The sequence below is a fragment of the Xenopus laevis genome, chromosome 1S (genome assembly GCF_017654675.1).
Source record: "Xenopus laevis strain J_2021 chromosome 1S, Xenopus_laevis_v10.1, whole genome shotgun sequence".
Classification (NCBI taxonomy): domain Eukaryota; kingdom Metazoa; phylum Chordata; class Amphibia; order Anura; family Pipidae; genus Xenopus; species Xenopus laevis.
This window is the reverse complement of record NC_054372.1, coordinates 146,425,321-146,448,703: the sequence shown is the minus strand read 5'-3', so window position 1 is coordinate 146,448,703 and position 23,383 is coordinate 146,425,321. Positions and strand designations below refer to the sequence as shown.

Here is a 23,383-nt window from a genome sequence, read left to right as displayed (position 1 = left end):
TACCGGTCCGCGGCCTGGGAACCCCTGCTTTACATTACTCAGTGTGCAACTGGCTAGTCAGGCCTCACAGAATAGCATGTATATTTAATTGTGAATCTTTTTTATCTACTGTGTGAGAGAGATGCGTTTCATTACAGCCCTTTGCCACACAGCTGGCATACCACTTGCTATGGTTTATTAATTGTTTCTGAAACACGATCTAATGATTAAATTATGATTTTTCTAATGCACAGTATGTTTGATTCTAGCTGATTCTAATGCAAACAAGCAACTAGTACATTCATGGTCCATTTTCCATGCAATATAAATATATAGGCAAGACTTCAAAATCTTTATTATAAATCAGGATTTCACTTTGAGGTGTAAAGTGAACAAGCAGTTATATATCAACTTACAGTATATTACAAGTTACTTCTAAAGATAGATTAATTAAAATAGCAGTGCTGCCCTTCTACTGTGTGAGCTTCAGGTAGCGAAACTCAAAGCCCCGGCACAGTTTTCAGCACAGAGAATGGAGACTGACACCGCCTTTAAGTTTAAATGCAGCTTTGCTGACTTTTATTTGGCAAAAACACAAATCTTCAGCCCACTGGCTTCACTTTGGGGATAACATTTACTTCACATAAGCATTAACAGTCCCAATTCACACCCTCACTGGTGTTAACTGTAACTCACGGTTTCCTTAGCCGTCACTGGCTTTTGGTGGACCACAAATCCCAGAATCCTCTCTGGGCACACTCAAGACACACTTGTCTCCTGGGAGGGGTTTCTCTTTTCCTCTCCAGTCCTTTAGAGCTCTCTCTTTCGAACACAGGTCAGCAGGGAATTACTCTCCTTCCCAGCTATACACAGACACCTTCCTTAACTCAAGAAGGTCCTCACATGGCCCCACACCCTCCTCCAGCTCCAGGAGATATCCAAGGGAAGAAGCCTTGAGGTGTTGCTCCACACCTCCTTTTAACTACAGCTCACCTGTAGCTTAATTAGTTAACTGCCTCTAGCTTGGCAGCTGAAAGCCCTTACTGAATCAAGGAATGGAAGCCCACCCTGCTCTCTTCCATTCACTCCAGGGACCCACTATCCAGCTTTTCCTGAGCCAGAATAGAATAAAACAGCATTACTTGCTGCAGCCATACAGACTTTGCCCTGGAGTTTATACTTCACCAGCCTAATGCTGGTAAAATACACACAATATTGGGCCCTTTTGACGCCCATATCTTACAACTGTTTTTAAATTATTTAAATTATTTATATTTAATTATTTAAATTATTTATATTTACAATGTTATAAAAATAACCAGATGCCAATAGTGAGAAATAGTGAGAAATAGTGAGACTAATATTGGGGATTGGGCCTGGCTTGCAGTCAGCCTCCAGTTCATCCAGCAGATAATCAGCTGGGTCAAGGCTTTTTGCAGGCCAATCAAGCTCTTCCATTCCCAGTTCGGCAAACCAGTTTTGAACATATCGCACTTTGGCATGTGGTTGTTACCATGCCAAAACTGAAAATGGATATATATATACATAAGAATCCAGCTCCCTTCCTGGAGTTTTACTCGTGAATCTCTCTTCGCCTAATCCTATTGTTAAAGGGCTTCTTGGGATCAATGCTCGCTCACCGTTCACACAAGGTGGTTTGGGTGCATCGTGTTATTTCAGGCCAATCCACCCATAGCCAGTGTTATCCCAATGTTCACATGTACAATTATATATAGATCGGCTTACCCTCTCCGTAGTGTGACCTGGGTGCTACTGCCCCGAGTCTGTCGCTAAGGAAACAATTTCACTTTGAGGTTTAAAGGTTTAAACAATTTCACTGGAGGTCTCTGAGGAAGTACGTAGTTACGAAAAGCGTCAGACCTTGGGCTGTTTATTCCTTTTAAACAAATGTAACCAATAAAGACGAATGTTTTTATCTTCTATTGAATTGAGCGATCTTTGACTATAGGAGTGCGCTGCAACGTCCGGTTCTACACAACTGAAAATGGCCTTTCTAAACCATTGACACAATGTATGAGTCATAGAAGTACCCATGAGAAACATTCAGATGAGATGGGAAGCAACACAAGCATGTTCCTGGGTGGTGCACAATAAGTGCAAAAAATGACTACTGTCTATTGGTCCGTGTTTATGTCTCAAGATCAGTTGTGGTTGTGCACAGGGGTGTGTTCAATGAGTTCTAATCTTTACTGAAAATGTTGGGAGCAACATGCACATATTTACCGTGTAGAATTGTACAGCTCTGCATATCCTGGTAACTGTATATAGATAAAGTTATACAGATACAGTGCAAGTAAAGGTAAGTCATATTAATTAAGGTATTGTTCAACGTTACTGATGACAGCCACTAAATTAACATTCTAGAGATTTGTCGGAACTGATACCTGCTTAAGACATTCTTCTAACTTTCTATATTGGAAATGCCTTTGTAGTTTAATTCTATTTGATGAAAAACACAGACCTCTAAGTTCAAAACATACCTCTACATTTAATATTATATTTTTTTCTGCATACACTGAAATGAAATATTTAAACACTATACTATGGGGCTCATTTTCAAATAATAGAGCATTTTCAATGGAAAATTACAAAAGCAGCCAAAAACTGCCATGTTGTTCTCACTTTGCACCTTGAGTGGCCACCTCACATGCAGGTGTTTGCACACCAGAATGAACACGCTTCCTGCTTTCAGCAGCACTATATTCATGAGAGATGGGCTGGCGGGAGCTATGTGGCACCTACTGATCCCACCCCATAACTTGCACATAATAACACACACAAGAAAATTGATCTGAAAAAAGTTATCGACACTTTTCAGCTTGCATAGTTTATACACAACTACCTGTTCAATCTCCCTTGAAAAAGAGCAATGCTTGCTAAGTTCCATTTATTATCATATATTACAACCCTGCAGCCTCATACTTTGTTTACAGAAACAAAAAAATGGAGGCGATGTGGAAACAAACAAAATTATATGATTCTAGTAAAGCTTTACCGCTGGACTTATGAATGGAAGGGAGATATATTTCAACTATGCTGCTTGAAACGTGGCTACTACTTTTATCTTTAACAAAAAAATAGAATTTTGACAACACTGATCTAGCTATACTTTTGACATTGTTTACATGTGCAAATCTTTTTTTGATGATATTTTGGAAAAAGCTGGCACTGTAAAGCGGAATTCATAAGATTTCCACACGCTGGGTGACCCTACAGAATAGGCAAGTAGAATTCATACATACCAATGTTCCCTCTAAGATGCCCGCTTCTTGTTTTGAGCTTTAAGGCTAGACCACGCAACAAATTATGTTTCACACGAATTGTTTTCTGTTAAAAACACATAGTTCAGCACTTATTTTAACCCATTCACATATATGCATACAGTTTAACAAAGTACTTAGAAAGTACTTATGCATACAAAAAAAATTAGAATGAATGTCACCTGAAATCTTTAACAACACACTCTTACTTTCCCCTACTCCTTGTGCAGTGCACTGGCCCACTTAATGTTGGGTATCACATAGAATGTAGTTTCAGAGACTTTAACCCGCTGTTACATGTCCCATAGGATAGAGAAATATATATGATTTCCCACAATGTCTTTGCAGTGTGCTCCTAATCTTTAAAAGAATCTTAAACCCAAGTAACCCTGTCTCACTTATCACTGTGGACCTTGCACTAAAATTAAGGAAAAATCACATAGGTTTATGACTCTTATTGCCCTCATTCAAGTGATGTTTCCAAAATAAAGCCACTCCTCCCATTGCTGGACTACATTTTTTACTAAAATACATTTTGTATTAGTCACTAAGATATGGGAAGACACATGGGCTAATTGGCTCTTCAATGCTTTATGTGCAACCTGTAGTGTGAATATAGAAAGAGAAATGGCTTTCCTTCCAAGCTTATCTTCTTCTTTTCCAGTGGATATTTATAAGATCCAGTTGGCCCACCTAGACTTTTCATCAAACCAAATCTCTAGGTTTGTTTTAATGGAAAACAATGTGTTCTGAGTGAAAAATAAACTAACATAATGTATAATATATATCTTAACTAACCTATGAAATAATCTTATAAAATTGTTATGCCATGTCACTTGCGCCACTGATCTGGCATGTTCTGTGTATCACTCACTGATCACCTGACAGAAAGCAAAGCAGGTGCTAACTGTAACTCTATCATTCAGCTCTCTGATCATTCATTGGCTGATTTAACCTAGCATGTATGTTTGTGAGCAAAGTGCCTCATATAAACCAGAGGGTGAACTTAAGTATTTAAAATGGCAGTATTTCCATACTGGATTATCCAATGGCACATACTTCTAGACAAAAATAATATCAATGAGAAGAATTTATTTACTATATATTAAACAGTGTTTTAAATATGAGCTTTATGTAAAGTATTTTTATAGAGACCTGCAATATTGAGGTGTATAGTTTTCCTTTAAGTCTTTATAATTGCTACGTATTTATCCCATACATTCCTGTTTTATTTTACTTATTTAGACTCCAGTTATCTCATTCCAGAAAATGTTTCTCTACATAATTCCCTTGGTACATGTGAATTCTTCTATCACCTCTCTTCCACTTATCGCTTTTAAGTGGTACCTGTTATGGTTCTGAAGCAATTAATTAAATCCAAAAAGTATCCATTATCAAATGTAAATTATACAGAATGTGTTGCTTAAAATGTTTTTTTTCAGCTACTTCAGATTCAGCTACCAGTTACATATGCCTCCCAATATTGCCCGATGACTAATTTTATGCCATGCCACTGATGCCTTTGTCATCAACAGTTATGGTTGAACATAACCAAACCTTCCCAGACTTCCTACTTATGATAAGCCTCATCTCTTTTTGGCTTCAAAATTCATGACTCTTCCACCTAAATAGCGATTACTGGAAGATACAATGCTGATCCTTAAAACACAAACATTCTCCATTACCCAGTCTAACTGAGGGAGAGAGTGGAAAGTGTTGGAGCATGCTCCATATGAAGTCCCTTTTATCTGGCTCATATTGAAAAAAATAGGTTCCTTTTAATTTAGGTGTCAAAATCCTAACTGGCTGGTACTAAAGAAAACTCATATATTTTTGCTGCTGAACACTTGTTTAAAAAGAAGCAATGGGAAATGATAGAGAAAATTGTAACTTTCTAATATGCAGAAACTTACTCTTATGTTTTCCCAGGCTTCAAAGTCCTGACCTCAGCCTCACATTACTGGCCTCTCGAGGTGGTGAATGGAATTTTACAGCTGCATCACAACAGTGAAGACATAAGAGGTCCTCATAATGAAAGTGATACAAGTATGTGTAGTAGGAATGTTTTGGATGGGAAATTTAGCTTTTTCCCCATGTCTGCTTTGAATATTTTGGCAGTTTCATTCTCTCTTTCTCTCTCTCCCACTATGGGATATTTGATTGTTGAGCTTATGACTCATTTTGCATTGTAAAGATGTAATTTTCTAATATTTTCATAAATCATACATAGGGTGAGATATATCAGGTGTATCTTGACAATGTGTTATTTTATCATCCTTAGTCAGACCCGTCACTTGTCTATTATGCTTTCAAAACTATTGGCTATGATGCAGAATAGGCTATATTTTGGCTGCATAGTGAAATAAAGCACAGAATGAAAAGAACCCTGCTTTGTGCCAAGCATCAAACTTATGGACAGGAGGGATTCTGACACTTCTGCCTTTAATCTATCTATCTATCTATCTATCTATCTATCTATCTATCTATCTATCTATCTATCTATCTATCTATCTATCTATCTATTGATCGATCTTTCTATCGTTCTCTCTATCTTTCATTTATCCATTTATCCCCTGGGGACCAGAAGGCCCCTGTGCAGCTGGCTGCACAAATATTATATCTGCCCTGCTATAATCCTTTCTCATCATCATCATCATCATCATTTATTAAATATATATATATATATATATATACACTGTATATATATATATATATATATATATATATATATATATATATATTATATTCACATAATGAAAAACAAAAAGGTATGATTCATTTTTGATTTTCATGAATGGCATGAATTAGGGCACATAAAGAGTTTACATCAGTCCGTATTTACGGTAAAAATAGAACTTGAACCTTTGATAAATTTGTTCTTTACAATCCAATATAAGTGACCGGGGAATAGTATAAAATACCTTTGGCAAACTGTAGAGAGCTCTTTTTTACCTAGGGTTGTATTAGGTCCAGTGCCACCATAGGCAAAGGACATCAGGCGTCTCCCTCAACCTTTTATTGTTGCAGGGGCCGATGGTTCTCTCGAGCATGATGTTATTGCTATACCTCTGATCTTGATCTGACTTCAAAGACTACACTTCCAAATATTTTCTGGTGTATATTTTTTCAGTTTCTAGCAGTGGAACACAAGATCCTTATATAGGCAGCTTTACACAGACCATTATAGTGTCAGTGTCTGATTTAACACAAAACAGATGCTTTGACACGTTTTTGAAAAGAGCCATTCACATCTGATATCAAGATGCTCCTCATATTACTCATTTTAGAGCGTCTCTGCTAATCTCGGTGACTCTCCGGGAGCTGCTCAGCTACAAAACAGTTACTTACACAACTAACTTCTAGGGACATCAGATTTTTCTTTTGTAATAGATAAATAAATAGAATGTTTGTATTTTAGCAGAAAGTCATTGCATGTGATAAAGTATTAGTGATGGGTAAATCAGTCTATAACCATATTTCTCCTGTATGTATTTTGCTGATGCTTCATACCCTGCTGTTCATTGCTCATCATGACATGTTTACTTTCCATACGTCTTTGTGATCATTGTTTTGCAAACATTATATTATCATTGTTATTGGGCTTTATATCTCTCAACTGTCTGCTGCTGCAACTGCTATACAAATTAATTGCATTCCCCACAGACCTAAATCTGCTGTGATACATCTCTTAGATGGTTCCATTGTCTTGCAAGTACAGATGACTCTTGAAAGCTATTTTACCGAACACCTGCTCCTACCTAAACACAAGGCCAACTCTTTTATTAGCCCTGTTATTTTAGATTTAATTGGTTTTAATTAATTCAAACCTGGATCATTTTTTGTTTTTCTTTCATTGTGGTATAAAGAAACCACCCAATTAACACTTACGTTTTCCTAAGAGATGCTTGGTGCACCGTTATAGTGTGTATTCACATGGTTCTGGCAACAACTGCACAGCCTGACAAAAATACTTGGCAGCTGATTTTGCGTTAATAGTTTCCAGTTTGTTTAAACAGATCTCAAGGGAAATATATAATTTCAATCAATTCTATTCTCAAAAATTCCACCTTTAAGTGTCATTACCTGGTGGGTTCTTACTTGTCCAAATGTGCTGCCAATTGTAATATTGGTAAAAACGAATGAGTTTGCCAGTAAGTCATCTCTGGCTTCCTAGATCAACTTCTCAGCATCCTTTTGCATAACTTGTTTCCTTTGCAGTCTAATATTATGACTTTCAAGTATAAATAACACATTATCCTTTGTTTAAAAGACTATTTTAATTTTTACACATCCGTAACATTGGGATCATTCACCTGAGATGAATAACTGCAACATAATTGCGCTTTGAGAGTTAACGATAATAGGTTTTTATTTTTATTCTTATTTTCTAACCTAACCCTCCCTAAAAAGTGGTTGGAATTTCATTTTGCAGAGCATACAATGCAATGACTGAAAAGTATAATAATACTTTAAGAAAAACTAGATCCAAAGGCTAAATCTTTTACAAATGATGCTTAATGTACTGCCCTATAGTCTTTCAAGAATCTATCATGCGGTGGGAATTCATACAAAGATGCTGCAGCAGGGCTAGATGACTTTCCAATTTCACAGCTGTCCGTAGCTATCTCCTTCTCCCTGTTGAGAGATATAAAGCACTTCTGTGTTTGTCTTTGGGTTTGAGACATTATTTTGCTTTTCTTTTGTCCATTCCAGCTGTCGCCATCCACAACGTCACTGTGCTTCATTCCCATAACTCTTCCTCTGTTCATATCAATGATTCTGCCTACTCTAACTTCTCTGCAACTGTAGGTGAGGATTGTATAGATTGCCCCTATAATATGTCATGTTCATAGTCACTCGCTGAAGTACTGTAAGATACTGGTGTTATAAAATGTTGTCATCTGCAGAAAGAGATACAGTGTGGCTCTGCAATTTCCAAATAATTTTTTTCTACTACAGTTGTTGAATGTAATCGTTATATATTAATATTAGCAGCTTTCATAAAATACGTTTATTGTTTGTGTTTAAGATGCATTAATAACCTGTCTTTTCATCTTAGAATTCATTGCTGTCAAAATCAACCAATGCCATTTAAGTGTATATAGTTAGGGGCCCATTCACTAAGTTCGAGTGAAGGAATAGAGGAAAAATAGTTCGAATTTCGAATGTTTTTTTTTTTGGCTACTTCGACCATCAAATTGTCTACTTCGACCTTCGACTTCGAAACGAAAGAGTCGAACTAAAAATCGTTCAAATATTCGACCATTCGATAATCGAAGTACTGTCTCTTTAAAAATTTATTCGACCCCCTAGTTCGCCACCTAAAACCTACCGAGGCCAATGTTAGCCCATAGGCTTGCTAACAATTTTCTGATCGAAGAATAATCCTTCGATCGATGGATTAAAATTCTTCGAAAAGGATTTAATCATTCGATCGAACGATTATTCCTTCGATCGTTCGATTGAATGAACTGCGCAAAATCCTTCGACTTTGATAGTCGAAGGATTTTAATTCGGCAGTCGAATATCGAGGGTTAATTAACCCTCGATATTCGATCCTTGATATATCTGCCCCTTAGTGTTAAAAAATCCTGCTACTATTTTTTATACATTTGAGACACTGCAGCAATGATCCAGGACTTCAAACTTGTCACAGGGGGTCACCATCTTGGAAAGTGTCTGTGACACTCACATGCTCAGTGGGCTCTGAGCAGCTGTTGAGAAGCTAAGCTTAGGGTTCTTAACAAATTATCAAGCAGAAAATGAGGTTGACCTGTAATATAAGCTGATACTACAAGGTTGATTTTTAAATTCTAATTGTGCTGGTTTCTGTGCTGCCAAGTAGTAATTATCTGTATTAATCACTTATCAGCCTTATATTGTGACATTTGTATTCTATGTGTACTGTATATTTTAAATCAGTCCCTAAATTCAGTAAGTGACAACAACACAAAGCATGTACAGAAAAGAAGATGGAGAACTACTGAGGCATATTTAGAGGCATGGATCTACCCCGATAAAGGGCTGTGGGTGCCTTGGGCTGGTACAGAAGCCCAAAACATAATTTAAGATATTTATAGCCTACATCTTTACTTAAGCTTTAGTTCTCATTTAAGGATATCTGGTAATTTCTGTTTGATGCAGCTATCAATAACGTCATGTAGTTCACTGTAAACATAGGTTTACACAAATTCCTCTCCCAATAGCAATGCAAACCAATTATTTTAGCTGACAAGTGCAAATTTCTCCCAATCAGGCGATGAATCTCAGGCAGTGATTTTTAGGCCAAGATATCTGTACACTGGTTAATATAAGCTGAACATTGTGTGTGCATGAGATTGCTCCTTGCTTCCTGTAGACCAGTGATCCCCAGCCAGTAGCTCGTGAGCAACATGTTGCTCACCAACCCCCTGGTTGTTGCTCCCAGTGGCTTCAAAGCAGGTGCTTATTTTTGAATTCCATGCAAGTTTTGATTGCATAAAAACCAGGTGTTTTGCCAGAGCCTCCTGACAGGCTGACAGTCCACATGGGGGCTACCAAATAGCCAATCACAGCCCTTATTTGTCACCCCAGAGACTTTTTTTGTGATTGTGTTGCTTCCCAACTCTTTTTACATCTGAATGTTGCTCACGGGTAAAAAAGTTTGGGGATCCCTGCTGTAGATGGTGGTAGCTGTGGACCAGGGATCTCCAACCCTTTTTACATGTGAGCCACATTGAGATGTAAAGAGAGTTTTGGAGCAACACAAGCATGAAAAATGTTCCTGGTGAAAATAAGTTATGCTACTTGTAGCCTCTTTGTAGACAGGCAGCCTAGAGGAGGCTCTGTTTGGCAGTACACCTGGTTTTTATGCAACCAAATCTTGCCTCCAAGCTAGGAATTCAAAATAAGCACCTGCTTTGAGGACACTGGGAGCAACATCTAAAGGGTTGTGAGCAACATGTTACTTATTAGCCACTGGTTGGGGACCACTGCTTTAGACAATTCTACACTGTATTGCTTTCCAGTTGTCATTGCTATGTTTTATGTAGAGGCAATATATAAGTATAGAAAATATTAACATTTGCAGACGCCTATAGACTTTTCAAATTCAAAAGTGAGTTTTGATATTGGTTGGACCTAGATGATGAATGATAATGTATGGCTTGGTTGAAACATTGATAACACTATTGATAACATTGATAGCACCAGCCTCCGTTATGACTCCTAGGTCCCAATGTTCTAATTACTGTGTTTGTTTATGTCCTGATAGCGGTTTTATTTGTGCAGAGTTGTGATATTTACTTGTGGTAAAACCCAAACAGAATGGTGCTGAGCAAATTGGGCAATGATAATTTAATTAAATTAAACAAGTTACAGATCCTGGGGTTTCTGTTTTTACATACAAATTAAATATGGAAAGCCATTTGTAGAATTATGTAGCAGATATGTAGAAGTATGCACGCTAAATCCAGAACATATAAAATACCAATGCTTAAAAAATATATATTATTTAAGGGATATCTTAAGGAAACACTTTAAAATGGAATAAAAACTACTTTAAATACTGTCACATTCCCAGGGATCTTTCTGATAAGTGTATTCTGAGGAATAACCTTAAACCTGCACAGATTGCGGGAACATTTGATAACTCTAAATGAATTTGCTTATTTTACTAGTTCCAACAAAGCTCATTCATTGACATTCGAAACACGTATACAAAATTGTGCCAATGGTGTTTTACAAGGATAGACTAATATTTTGCATGCTGCTGTCCTGCCAACATAAAAGGCTACTGCCGCAGGTCTTTCAACCGTAAGAAAATGTTGTTTAAGAACATTCTTCTAGTTTAAGGCATGTGGCATGTAGGCATGGGGAGCATGTGTTTAAGAACAGAGAAAATAAAGAGTGTCTAGAAATGCACTGCGGTAGAAAACACAGTAAACAGTGAACCACACATGACCCGAAATGCCTGATTATTCAATTTCCCCATGTCACATAGCTGCTGAATGTGAAGAAAGCACAAGTCTGACATCAGGCTCATGCAATGCCAAAATTCCTTTCCTTTAATCCATAGGATGGAAAAGAAAAACCCAACTGAAGCCGTTTGCAATTTTGCTTCAAAGGGGGAAAAACTCCTTCCTGACACCAAAAATAGAAATTATAGATGAACATAATGACTGTGTTGAGGGTCATTTTCTATACCCCTGCTTACTATTTTCTAAAAGCTCTTCAGAACTTATTTAAAACATGCGCAATGATTTTGCCAACACAGTCTACTATCACAATGATAAACACTAGTTTTATAGCTGGGGGAAAACACTTTGTTATATAGATGAAAGCTCATTTTTATCTATTCTCTGCAACCTTGTGGTGGGATGTTTCCCAAGGGCTTGCTTTATTCAAATGAAATCTATTTTTTATTTAACAATCATATGCTGTGGAAATGCATATCCAGTCCAGTTTAAACAAAGGTAGGCATCCATCCCCTTTTTAACGCTGTTATCTTTGTAATTGTTCTTTAGCATCCAGCTTTATTATTTGCCCAAATCCTCCAGCAATCAATCAGATATTAACTTTCATATTTCTAACTTTACTTGATGACTAAACAACTACCTGCATCATACATCTGTTCAAGTGCTGAAACCACAAAACCCCATAATAATATAAGAAACAGACTTTGCCCAGGTATAGTGACCCATAGCAACCAATAGGATGTTTACTTTTCAACAGGTGACCAGTAAATGCTGCCTGCTGATTGATTGCAAGAGGTCACTAAACTTATAGCAGACTTTGCACCTTTAATAAACCCTCAAAGAGTTATGTGCAAACACAAGACAACACATCAGATACAGTCTGAAACAGTTTCACTTGTGTTTGGCATTTCATTGCACTCTTGTGGGTACAGTCCCCACAAAGGCCCATATACATGTATATACACCTTAATTAGAATAGCATATATAGCATTTGAACAATACAAGTTTAAAATATAAGGGCTGCTGTACCAATTTCTGGGTATGGCCGCCTTCTGCAGACAACATTCTTGCCACATTCTTCCCAGTTTTCTATTTCTGGTATCCTTGCAATATGTGATCTGAATCACATGCTCTTAAATATTCAGAGAATATAAAAGTAACCCTCTGCTACTGTATCTTCCTAAAACAGTATACTTTGATGAATTTCAAAATGAAATATCTGCAAGGCATTGACATATAAAGAAGCAGATTTTAATATGTACAAAGAAGCCTCTGCCTTGTGTTGGATTTTTTATCCCCTGGGTAAATGTGCAGCCTGAATAAGCACTAAGAGATCCTGCACTTCTGATCCCTATAATCTACTGTAACATCTAGGTAGCATATAGATACTAAAATTGCAATAGGGCAGTTGCCAATAGCAACCAATCATCTATTATTTCATTCTGCTAAGGATTTGCTCAGCAGCCACTGGGGGTCATTTATAAAGTTCGCACATCGCACATTTATTTGCAAATGGTTGTATTGCCCATGCTTTTTCCTGAACGCTAATATATTGCACTGCTCTGCCCGTCTTTCTGGTTTTTGCAAATTTGCATTGTGAATAAATGTTTGCAAATGGCTCACAAAGGAGACAGGTGTTTGCTTGAGAGTGCGCAATGTTCGAGGTTGTTGTGCGCAAAAATGGCGTTGACAGTAACTTCAATTCGCAATTTGCAAAACTGTTTTGCGAATATTTTCTCAGCCACCAAAGTTGTGTGCTCATACATATATGCAATTTGTGAATTTTGACATATTTTAAAAGCTCTTATATACATTCGCATTGTGAAAAAAAAATTGTAATTCTGTTTGCACATCTGCCCTGCCCGAAGTTTATAAATGAGCCCCACTGTCTCTCTTTTTGTACAGCAGTGCTACAGTCTCAGCTGTGCAGAAGAAATCAGCTTTTGCCAAACGGAGCAATGATTAATGGCCTTCAATTAAAAACCCAGCCACTAATTGTTATTTATGCAGTATATTTTTAATTGCTAGATTGGCGAGGATTAGTCTAAAGCCATTCTGCTTAAATATGCCAAAATGTTTTAATTTATAACTAACACAGGAATCTCAGAGCACTTTATAGTGCTCTGCATTCTGAATATGTTTGAAGGAAAATTGTTTACACCAAGCATAAATAGATTTACCCCTTATTTCTCTTGCACTTCTACCCGGGTGCTACATGAATGAGTGCTATAATTGGTTGACATGGTAAAACACAATGCTGTAAACAGCAAATTGACAAGGTTTGGACCCACTGCCACCCTGCATTTAGAAAAGTGCAGCTTCAGCTGGGACAGTTATGGGTGAACTTTGCAGACAGTTATTTGTCATTGTAAAAAAGGTTTATATCTCAATTTGTTCTCTCCTCCTGCTACACAACCAACTAAAGAAAAAAGGACCATTACTGCAGCTTGCTAACTGACCACATGTAGTCCTATTTTGCCTGCAACCACAACTTCCCCTATCCAACTATGTATGTATAACTTTATTTATAAAGTGATAAAAAAGGATATACAGCATTGTACAATTTTACAATATATTAAAGTATACACAGGGAGGACAAGTAACATAATAAACAGAAAAGTACAGAAGGAAGGAGGTCCCTGTCCCATAGAGCTTACAGTCGAAGTGGGTGGATAACATACAGGCACAAATTGGAGGGCAAATATGTATAAGATTAAGGCATTGTCCCTTAAGTGCCAGGACTAGACTATTGTTCAAGTGCTCCAAAAGGTATAATCTGAGGTTTTTTTTGAAGCGATAGAGAGAGCACTCAGTACTTTATGCTTATTCTCATATTGGTTTAACCTTATGGCAGTTGGAGTCCTTGTAGATGATAACTTGGCTGTAGCAAGCAATGCCAGTCTGCAGCATCAAGGGCAAATAGGGTCTTCAGCTGTATTAAAAGGGGCATAGAGTCATGGGAGGAGGGGGTCATTCTTCCACTGTATAGAGCACTTGTAAGGCCCCTTCTAGAATATGCCGTACAGTTTTGGTCTCCATCACTCAAACAGGACATTATTGTATTAGAGAGGGTACAGAGAAGGGCAACTAAGCTGGTAAAAGGTATTGAAAATCTTAGCTACGAGGAAAGACTGGCCAAATTGGGGATGTTCACGCTGGAGAAGAGGCGCTTAAGGGGTGATATGATGACTATGTATAAATATATAAGGGGATCATATAATAATCTCTCTAATGCTTTATTTACCAGTAGGTCTTTCCAGCTGACACAAGGTCACCTATTCCGATTAGAAGAAAATATTCGGAAGGGGTTTTTTACAGTGAGAGCTGTGAAGTTGTGGAATTCTCTCCCTGAATCAGTCGTATAGGCTGATACATTAGATAGCTTTAAGAAGGGGTTGGATGGCTTTTTAGCAAGTGAGGGAATACAGGCTTATGGAAGACAACTCATAGTACAAGTTGATCCAGGGACTAGTACGATTGCCATTTTGAGTCAGGAATGATTTTTCCCCCTCTGAGGCAAATTGGAGAGGCTTCAGATGGAGTTTCTTGCCTTCCTCTGGATCAACTAGCAGTTAGGCAGGTTAAAACAAGTTAAAAGGTTGAACTTGACTTGTGTCTTTTTTCAACCTAACTTACTATGTAATAACAAGCCAGTAATCCTGATATATGCAGCAACTTGGGAGAAAAGTAGCCAATGAAGACTGGCCCTGTGTGAACATCTTTGAAGTACGTTCATTTTCTATTGCATGCAATAAAAACTGACTGGACCTTGCAACTGCACAATATAATGTTCTTATGCAATGTTGTTTTTAGAAATATTGCTGTGTTCTCAACCTTCTTTTATTATAATACCACCTATGTTTGCTTATCACAATTAACACTCAACACTTGTTCTGTTCATACTTAGAGTTTAAGGTATCTGCAAAATAAACTGTTACATAAATGTTTACTTTGCAGTAAAGCAGTAAAAAGAAAAATCCGAATGCAATTGTTGTCACCTTAGGGATACATATATATATTGGGACTGGCTGGCTGCCTGTACATGTGTTTTTTGGGGGCATCAGCTATGGAAGGTAGGCTTAGTGTAGTATCACACTTAAGACTTTCCTCCTCCTCTCTGCAGCTTTCTCCATTCATGGTGGCTTCTCACTAACCCTGTTGACTTTGCTCTTCAATAGTAATGGGCGAATGAATTCGCCTGGGGCGAATTTGCAGCGAATTTCTCAGTTTCGCCACCGGCAAATAAATTTGCGAATAAAATGGCGAAACTCCAGTGAAAATTCACCGGCGTCCATAAAATTTCGACACGCATCAGAAAAGTCGCAAGATCACTGTGCATCAACACTATTCAACACATTGACTTTTAGCCCGGCGTCAAAATTGATGCAGACGACTTTTCGGATGCACGTCCATAATTTACGCGGGCGTAAATTTTCGAGTTTCACAAATTTTTTCACAAATTTTTTGTGAATTTTTCATGGGAAATTCGCTAATTTTTGTCGCAGGGAAAATTCCGCCCATCACTACTCTTCAGGAATACCAGCATTCTAGCCTGGCTCACCTTCTGGTTGCACCACACCCCCCCTCCAACACAAGGAGGTGTCCAGAAAGACTAACACCCCCAATCGAACACAAGGGGGAGATCACGGATGTGTTATCTCACACCTCTTTTATTTGCCTAATCAGGCAGCTACCATATTAAATGGAGTAGGAAATGGAGGGCCCTCCCTGCTCTCCTTCATTCACTCTAGGGACCAATTTACCTGGATTTTCCTAAATCAGAAAAATAACACAAACAATGGGGGGGGGGGGTCATTGCAAAGTCAGCATGTGGAGGACCTCATGACTGGAGCGGGGGCCCTGGGGGTGTGTGTGGTGGCCCCTGACTCCATTTTATTGCAGTGCATAAATGTAATGTTAAAAGTTCATCCTCTGGCCTAATAGAAAGACGCCCTGTATTGACACATAACTATGTGAATGTTGTGGTTTTTTGAGGAAGAACAAGTCAAAGGGCCTCACAATTCACATAGCTCCTTCCATTCTATACTAGGATGGAGCTGCAAGTATCACTGTGAAACACTGAACTCAACTTTCTTTATTCTTCTTGCTACGGTGTACTGAAAACAGTGCATCCTTTTTTCTCTGCAGCTCCAATCCCTGGAGGACATAAATCCTTATAGTTGTAATATAGGACTGTATTACAGTCATCTGACCCTGAGCTAAATCTTTGAAGTATGTCCATGGGCATATTAGTTAGCTTGTTTATCCTGTGTAACAAAAGCCACATGGGCATTTAACTGGATACCATACATTACCGGACTGATGTTATGAGGCTGTTTGGTAGTATGTGAATGGCACCCTTTTGATCCTGTAGTAAGACTATCACAAATCATACAGTAACCACATCTAAAACAGATCTGTTTTGGATTAGCATGATGTTTAGCCTTAACTAGCTTATCATGCACATTATTGGCACATTTTAACAGTTCACTAGAATGTTTGCCAAGAGCTTTGTGGTTACATTGAAAGAATGACTAATGTCTTTGTTTAATATCATTGCAAAATAAGCTGCCGGGCATGCTTTAATTAATGGAAAACACTTATTTAGGGGCAGATTTATTGTACAGCGAACTGGGGAATTGAGAAGAGTTTCAATCATAATTTTTCTGACAGTGAGGAAGGTGGTAACGAATGAACATATTTATTAAAGCTGATAAATTCAGTATGAAGCTGCCAATTCATACAAAGTGTTCAAATGCTTGTTTAATCTGAAACTATTGTTAACTCTTTTTATCTGTCTGCTTTTATTTGATTATATATTCTTTCTCTAATTGTATTCTTTTTTCTTCTACATGTGCTTTTTTGATCACTATATTTGTATATATTTGTACATGGGGGACAGTACTATTCACTGGCAAGTATTCTTTTTGCTAAACACACATGCATATATATATATATATATATATATATATATATATATATATATATATATATATATATATATGTATGGAGGTGCCAGCCTTTGAATACTATGGCCAGAGCTAAATAGTTATGGGCCACCATATGGGGCTTACCTTGACGTGGTAGGTTGGCTTACCAATTTTATGGTCATAACTAAAAAACATGCACAAATACATGCACTTGCATAGATACTAAATTACTTGTAAAACAGGGGACCAGGTAATGTGCATTGATAAATCCCCCCTCTTCTGTTTGCTTGAGTATGAGCAAAAACAGGCAATTAATAGTTCTACTATAAAGGAATTTGTGAGAGTGGCTGGTAGGAAGGGTAAGAATGTGAACAAGAAAGGGAAATCAGTGAATTCCTGTTCATGAAAGACACATTAGATGCATGACTGGGTCTCATTAAGGAGTACATTCAGTGCAGAATTTTACTATTCACAATTAAGTATATCGTTTCTGAACTAATGAAAAAAAAAAAGCCTATACATCTCTAATGAATAGCCCTAATTTCCTTGTCTTTGTTACCACTTAATTTGGAACTCTGTAATTTCTAGTGTTTTATACATTATACATACACTCTCTGTGTCTGGAATATATGTAAGATAAGAAAATTAGGCCAGTAAACCTAAAAGGAATCTCAGAAGTAAAGACTGAGGACCTTCACAAGATTATTTCTGTTTTACATTATGTAGTAATATAGTTTGGGATAAAAAGCCACCTGTCGCTATCACTGCACTATTAAGTTCCACCTTTCAATGTATCACAAGAGACCTACCGTAGATTGTAACAAATGATTATTTTTTCATACTATGTTCTCATGCTCTCTCTCTCTCTGTATGTATATGTATATATATATATATATATATATATATATATATATATATATATATATATATATATATATATATATATATATATATATATATGAGAGAGAGAGAGAGAGAGAGAGAGAGAGAGTTTTGACCCCAGCCCGTGATCCCAACATACGTTCCAGACTTCTGATTTTCTACTGTTCTGCCTGATTGCTACTGACCTGGCCTGTCCCTCGACCACGTTCCTTCACGTTTGGTTTCCCAGTCTATCAGAACTCTCTCCTTGGTCTCACTAGAAACCTGGCGGCATCTGAGTAGCAGAGGGCTCCTCCCAAAGTGAAAGGCGGTGGTTATAAGTGGAAGTGTGAGCTGCAAACAGGACCTTGGGGTTTGTTCTGGGTTTGGGATAACATATGTTCCATAGGTTCTTGTAGTGTTGAAAAATATTGTATTAGTAGTATGTACAACCAATGTTTCATACACAACTGTCACTTAAATAGCCTCCACCCACAAAATATGAAAGTGAGAGTGAAATCATTTGCAAATTTAACTCGTGTATGGCTGGAAAATAGCCAGCATTGATCAGTGATTAAATGAAACCAATAAAAATTCTCTAAAAACAAACATAACCATACATGGTATACCACACTACAGATACTTGTAGCCCTATTTACCAGTAAACCTATTTACAAAACTCACATAATGTATCAATAATCCAAAAACATCAAAACAAATCTTTAGTAAAGAATTCCATTTTAGAAAAAAAGTCAACCATAAATAGGCTTGAACCCTTCAGACAAAACCTAGTCATTTCATAAATGAACAGTTCATTAGAAAGCATCATCTCTTTGTTAAAAAGCAATTCAACTGATGTGTAGTGTTCAGTCCCCTTGTGGCCACACATCCCAGAGTTCACCAATAGTGATGGGTGAATTTGGGGCGTTTGCTTCGCGAAAAATTCACGAATTTCACATGAAATTTGTGAAGCGGCGAAAAATTAGTGAAACGGTTCCGGCATCTAGTTTTTTGCATCTCGAATTTTCACTGGTGAATTTTCGCGGTGGTTTCGCAAATTTATTCGCCGGCGGTGAATTGCGGGAATTTGCCGCGAATTCACACCTGCCGAATACATTCGCCCATCACTATTCACCAAATGTTTAGGGCGACTACTTTTGTAGTGGAACAGTGTGTTCCTATCAGTTATTTTTTTTGACAGATTTTGGTTTGCAGCCTATTATTCAACTTGTCCTTATAGATTGTAACATCTAAATATTTAATGGCATCTTTATCATAATGCAACATTAGTCTAATGGGTGTAGGCATTGCATTTAACTCTTTGGTGAATTGTATCAGATCCTCTAGCATACCAAATCATACAAAAAAATAAATGTATGTAGTGCCTATAATACTTCCCAAACTGATGAAACATTGGATGGCTCAAAATATAGTTTGATTTATATTGATAAATATAGGGGATATTTATTATGTGGTGTAAAAAACAGCGGGATAATACACCACACTTAGCCATGTAAAAAACTGTGTAAAAACTGCATAAAACTTTTATGCATTTTTTCTCATGTGACTTCTACCTGAAGCAATGTGAAATAACTACATAAAATCTGGCGTTCGAATGGTGTAAAATTACACACACCTTGATAAATTTGCCATTTATTTTACACAGCTCTGTACACCAAATTTCTTTTTTCACAGCATAATTAATATACCCCTTAGATATTGGCATATGTAGGCGCTACATTAGATACAATTTCCGTACCAGATTTTTGTAAATAAAACTGGTTCTCAAACTTAGTAGTATTTTTTGTATAAAATGAATTCAAGAAGAGAAATTATAAATCCAATTGGTTTGCCTTGATGCACCTCAAAGAAGATCCCAATGGGAACCAAAACATCGGTTGTAAATACTATGCAATAATACACTGTTTTCTGACACTGCAAGAATTAATATCACATTTCCATCACAGAAAGCACTCACGGCAGGCCGGTTCATATGATAACACAATAAAGATTTATCCCCCCATATTTGTATCAACTACAAATATATATATATATATATATATATATATATATATATATATATATATATATATATATATATATATATATATATATATATATATATATATATATATATATATATATTATATATATATATATATATATATATATATATTTATTCTGACTGTAGCCTCGGATACTAGTCTGTTGTTCATGTCCACAAAGATATCCAAGGCCCTTTTAAAGCCATTATGGATTTTGGCATAAGAACACCTTTAAGCAGAGCATTCCATAGATTTACTGCCCTCTCAATGAATAACTATTGTGTTGCTTCAGATGAAAATTTCTTTCCTCCATTCTTGATGCAGAGAACATGGTTGAGACTGGCTAAAAGGAGCCAAAAAGCCCTTCACGTGCAAATAAAGTCTTCTGAAAACAGAAGGTAATTTACATGCCTCATGCTTAAGGGGCAAATTCACTAAGCGCCGGAAATGCGCTATCGACGCCTTCGCCGCACTTCGCCAGTGAAGTGAAGTTTTCACCTATCACCCTTAAAAAAGTAAAAGACGCCAGCGTTTTTTGAAGCAAGCCCTATCCACTCTATTGCACTTCGCCTGGTCTGAGGTGGTGAAGGCAAGTCTGGCACAAGAGCAAGAGGTAACGTTCAGTAAAATGAGCAGGTTAGTGAATTAGCGTAGTTACGTCCGTTCGTCATAGCGCAACTTCATCAGGCGTAAGGGTGTGAAGTAACGCTAGAGTAGGTCCACTTCACTAGCGAATTTAGGCCAGCACCTGTTAGTAAATCTTCAAAGTAACGAAATGATGTCACGCTGGCGATTTTGCACTAGCGTTAGCCGCTTCATGATTTAGTGAGTTTGCCCCATTGCACTGCAATAGACACATGCAAATCACTCCTTTAAATCCCTGTGGCCAACTTTGTATCCAGACCAGAACCACTGGTTTTATAGCACAGATACAGCCTAATAGTTCAGAGCCATATATCCAAAATTGCAGCCTTTTTTCGATCTTGTTAGATCTCATCAGTGCAAGATATTAAAACATGGCTTCTGAGAAGGTAGGACTAGCAGAGTAGAGAAGCAGAGAACATCTAGTCTTGATATAATAGCCCTACAAGTCCTTTTGCAAATACTTCTCTAGGGAAAACAACGTTTTCATGATCTTTACTTGTAATTAAGTTTTCCCCTTACTTTGCCAGTTTCATTGCATAAGTCTGTATCTAGTTCCAGCTCACTAATATTATTCCTATGGTACTGCTACCCAAAAGTGCCCCACATACCCAAGATAAAGGTCATACCATTATTATAAAGATGCCATAGTACACTTCATTCTCTGAGTCAATGGCCCTGTGTATATTTCTCGTGCCTTTTAGCAATCCTTTTACCCAAGCATAAGGGATTTAGCAAGAGGTGGCAAAGCAGTCACACCTGCACAATATTCAAAGGCTATAGTGATACTAAAATCTACAGTTAATATAGATATTGGTATAAATAGCTTATGCGATTGTATGGAGGGGTTTGCTTGAGTGTATGTATGTATGCGAACTAGGTTTCATTTGAAGGGGTTTATATTGATGGACTTGAAGAAAACTTGAACATAAATTATCGTTTCAAATAAAAAAATGGTATTGATAAAAACATGACACAATCCTTGCCCCCATGCATATTTTGTTCAATATAGCTAGAACTTTTATTATTAATGAATATAATGATATCATGTGATATGCCTCAAACAGCTTCATTATTTACCATTTAGTAAATTTTTCTTTAGTTTAATTGTAGTTTTATTATGCATTACTGCTATAAGCACAGCGCCAGATTTCAATGTGCGGCGCCCCTAGGCCGCGCGGTCCGACCAGGGGGCCGCGCGGTCCTAGCGCCCACCTCACCTCCCCTTCCCAGCGCGCCGGCGTTTTTTCGCCGGCGCAGCTGCTGTAATTGAATGGGGACGCACGCGTCCCCATAGTGCGGCTGGGCGGCATGCCGCCCCTATTTTTTTGCCGCCCTAGGCCCGGGCCTATGCGGCCTTGCCGCAAATCGGGGCCTGTATAAGCAAGTCATATAGGTGAAGTAGGATTCCTGCCAAGTCTAAGGGAGTGTCAGTGTATGATATGCTTTGAAATATAATGTTCCTTACCCACTATACCTTAGAGAAACCATGTACTGGGAGTACCATTGTGATTGTTAATGAATTATTACTTTCGTTAAGAACTCCTCATGTCCAGAAATCTTGTTGGTTTTTAGTAGCTGAGATTTATACTTCTGCATAGGGTTGCCACCTTTTGCTGGTTTGGTGACATTACTGGTGGATTTGGTGATGTCACAGGTGGATTCAGTGAAGTAAATGGGACATGGCTAAGATATGGAGATCAATGTTGTAGAATCCTGTCTGGTTTCCCTAATTTGGAAAACTAGGCAGTCAGGTTTGACCTGGGCAGCCCTTCCAACAACTGTCTGGGTTCTGCAACTCCTCTCCTATACCTACACACTGTATTGTGAGGGCCAGTAGAGTGGGATTCATGTAACCAGTCCAGGGTGGAAAAATAAGGGTTATGCTTACTTTTCAAAAACTGCATTTCTTGTCTTGCTGACATTAGCAGTTAGGGACGAATAGCCAGCTGTACACATCTGTGGTGTTTTGTGTCCAATACAAAGCACTGGAGGCTAGGATTCTCTGGCATGATAAAAGGGTGTTTCATTCATTTATTAAATAAGTGAAACAACATTAGTGAAAAGAAACATAGTTTTAAAAAAGACATTCAGCTAAAGTTCAACTTTTTATGTCTAAAGGACACCTGCCTAACTGCTACTTGACCCAGAGGAAGGCACAGCAAATTATTTTCAACCTCTACAATTTGCCTTAGAAACTTAGTGGCTCATCTTTGGACACTCTCCCCTAAGTTTGTTAAGGGCTTTCGTATAGGTCTGATATGAGTTTTTTTTTCCTTCTGTATCCATTCACCTTGTTTGTGCACTTGTACCTTTCACTATTGCCTGGTCTCTAAGATCCTGTTATACAACTACCTCCAAGTTGCTATGTCATATGTGATGTTTTTACGCCTACTATTGCTTAAAACCATCATATTCTTAATAGTTTATCTGCAATCTGCTATGCAGAGCTGTCCTTTATTTCTATGTAGTTGCCAGTTTAACCTACTACATGTATGAGGGCCAGATTATGTTAATACGATGATGTTGTACATTGTCTGTGGAGCTCCAGGGCAGTTTGGGGGGGTCATAAAATATAATGGAGGATCATTTCTGGCTCCAATTGTACAGCCCTGCCCAACAGAGCTCTGCATTGCAGCTACAACTGCTGCAGGAGCTTTTCTAACATAGGAGCCTCTGAACCAAACTTG

The 23,383-nt window shown here is 37.7% G+C and overlaps 1 protein-coding gene across 1 annotated transcript in view; it reads left to right on the top strand.

Annotated features, from left to right (window-relative positions):
* Positions 1–23,383, top strand: part of LOC108705178 (adhesion G-protein coupled receptor D1-like) — a 279,938-nt gene that overhangs the window by 6,401 nt on the left and 250,154 nt on the right. The window contains 2 exon segments of the mRNA XM_041580325.1: positions 5,190–5,306; positions 7,974–8,069. Coding sequence (XP_041436259.1) covers positions 5,190–5,306; positions 7,974–8,069 — 213 coding nt within the window.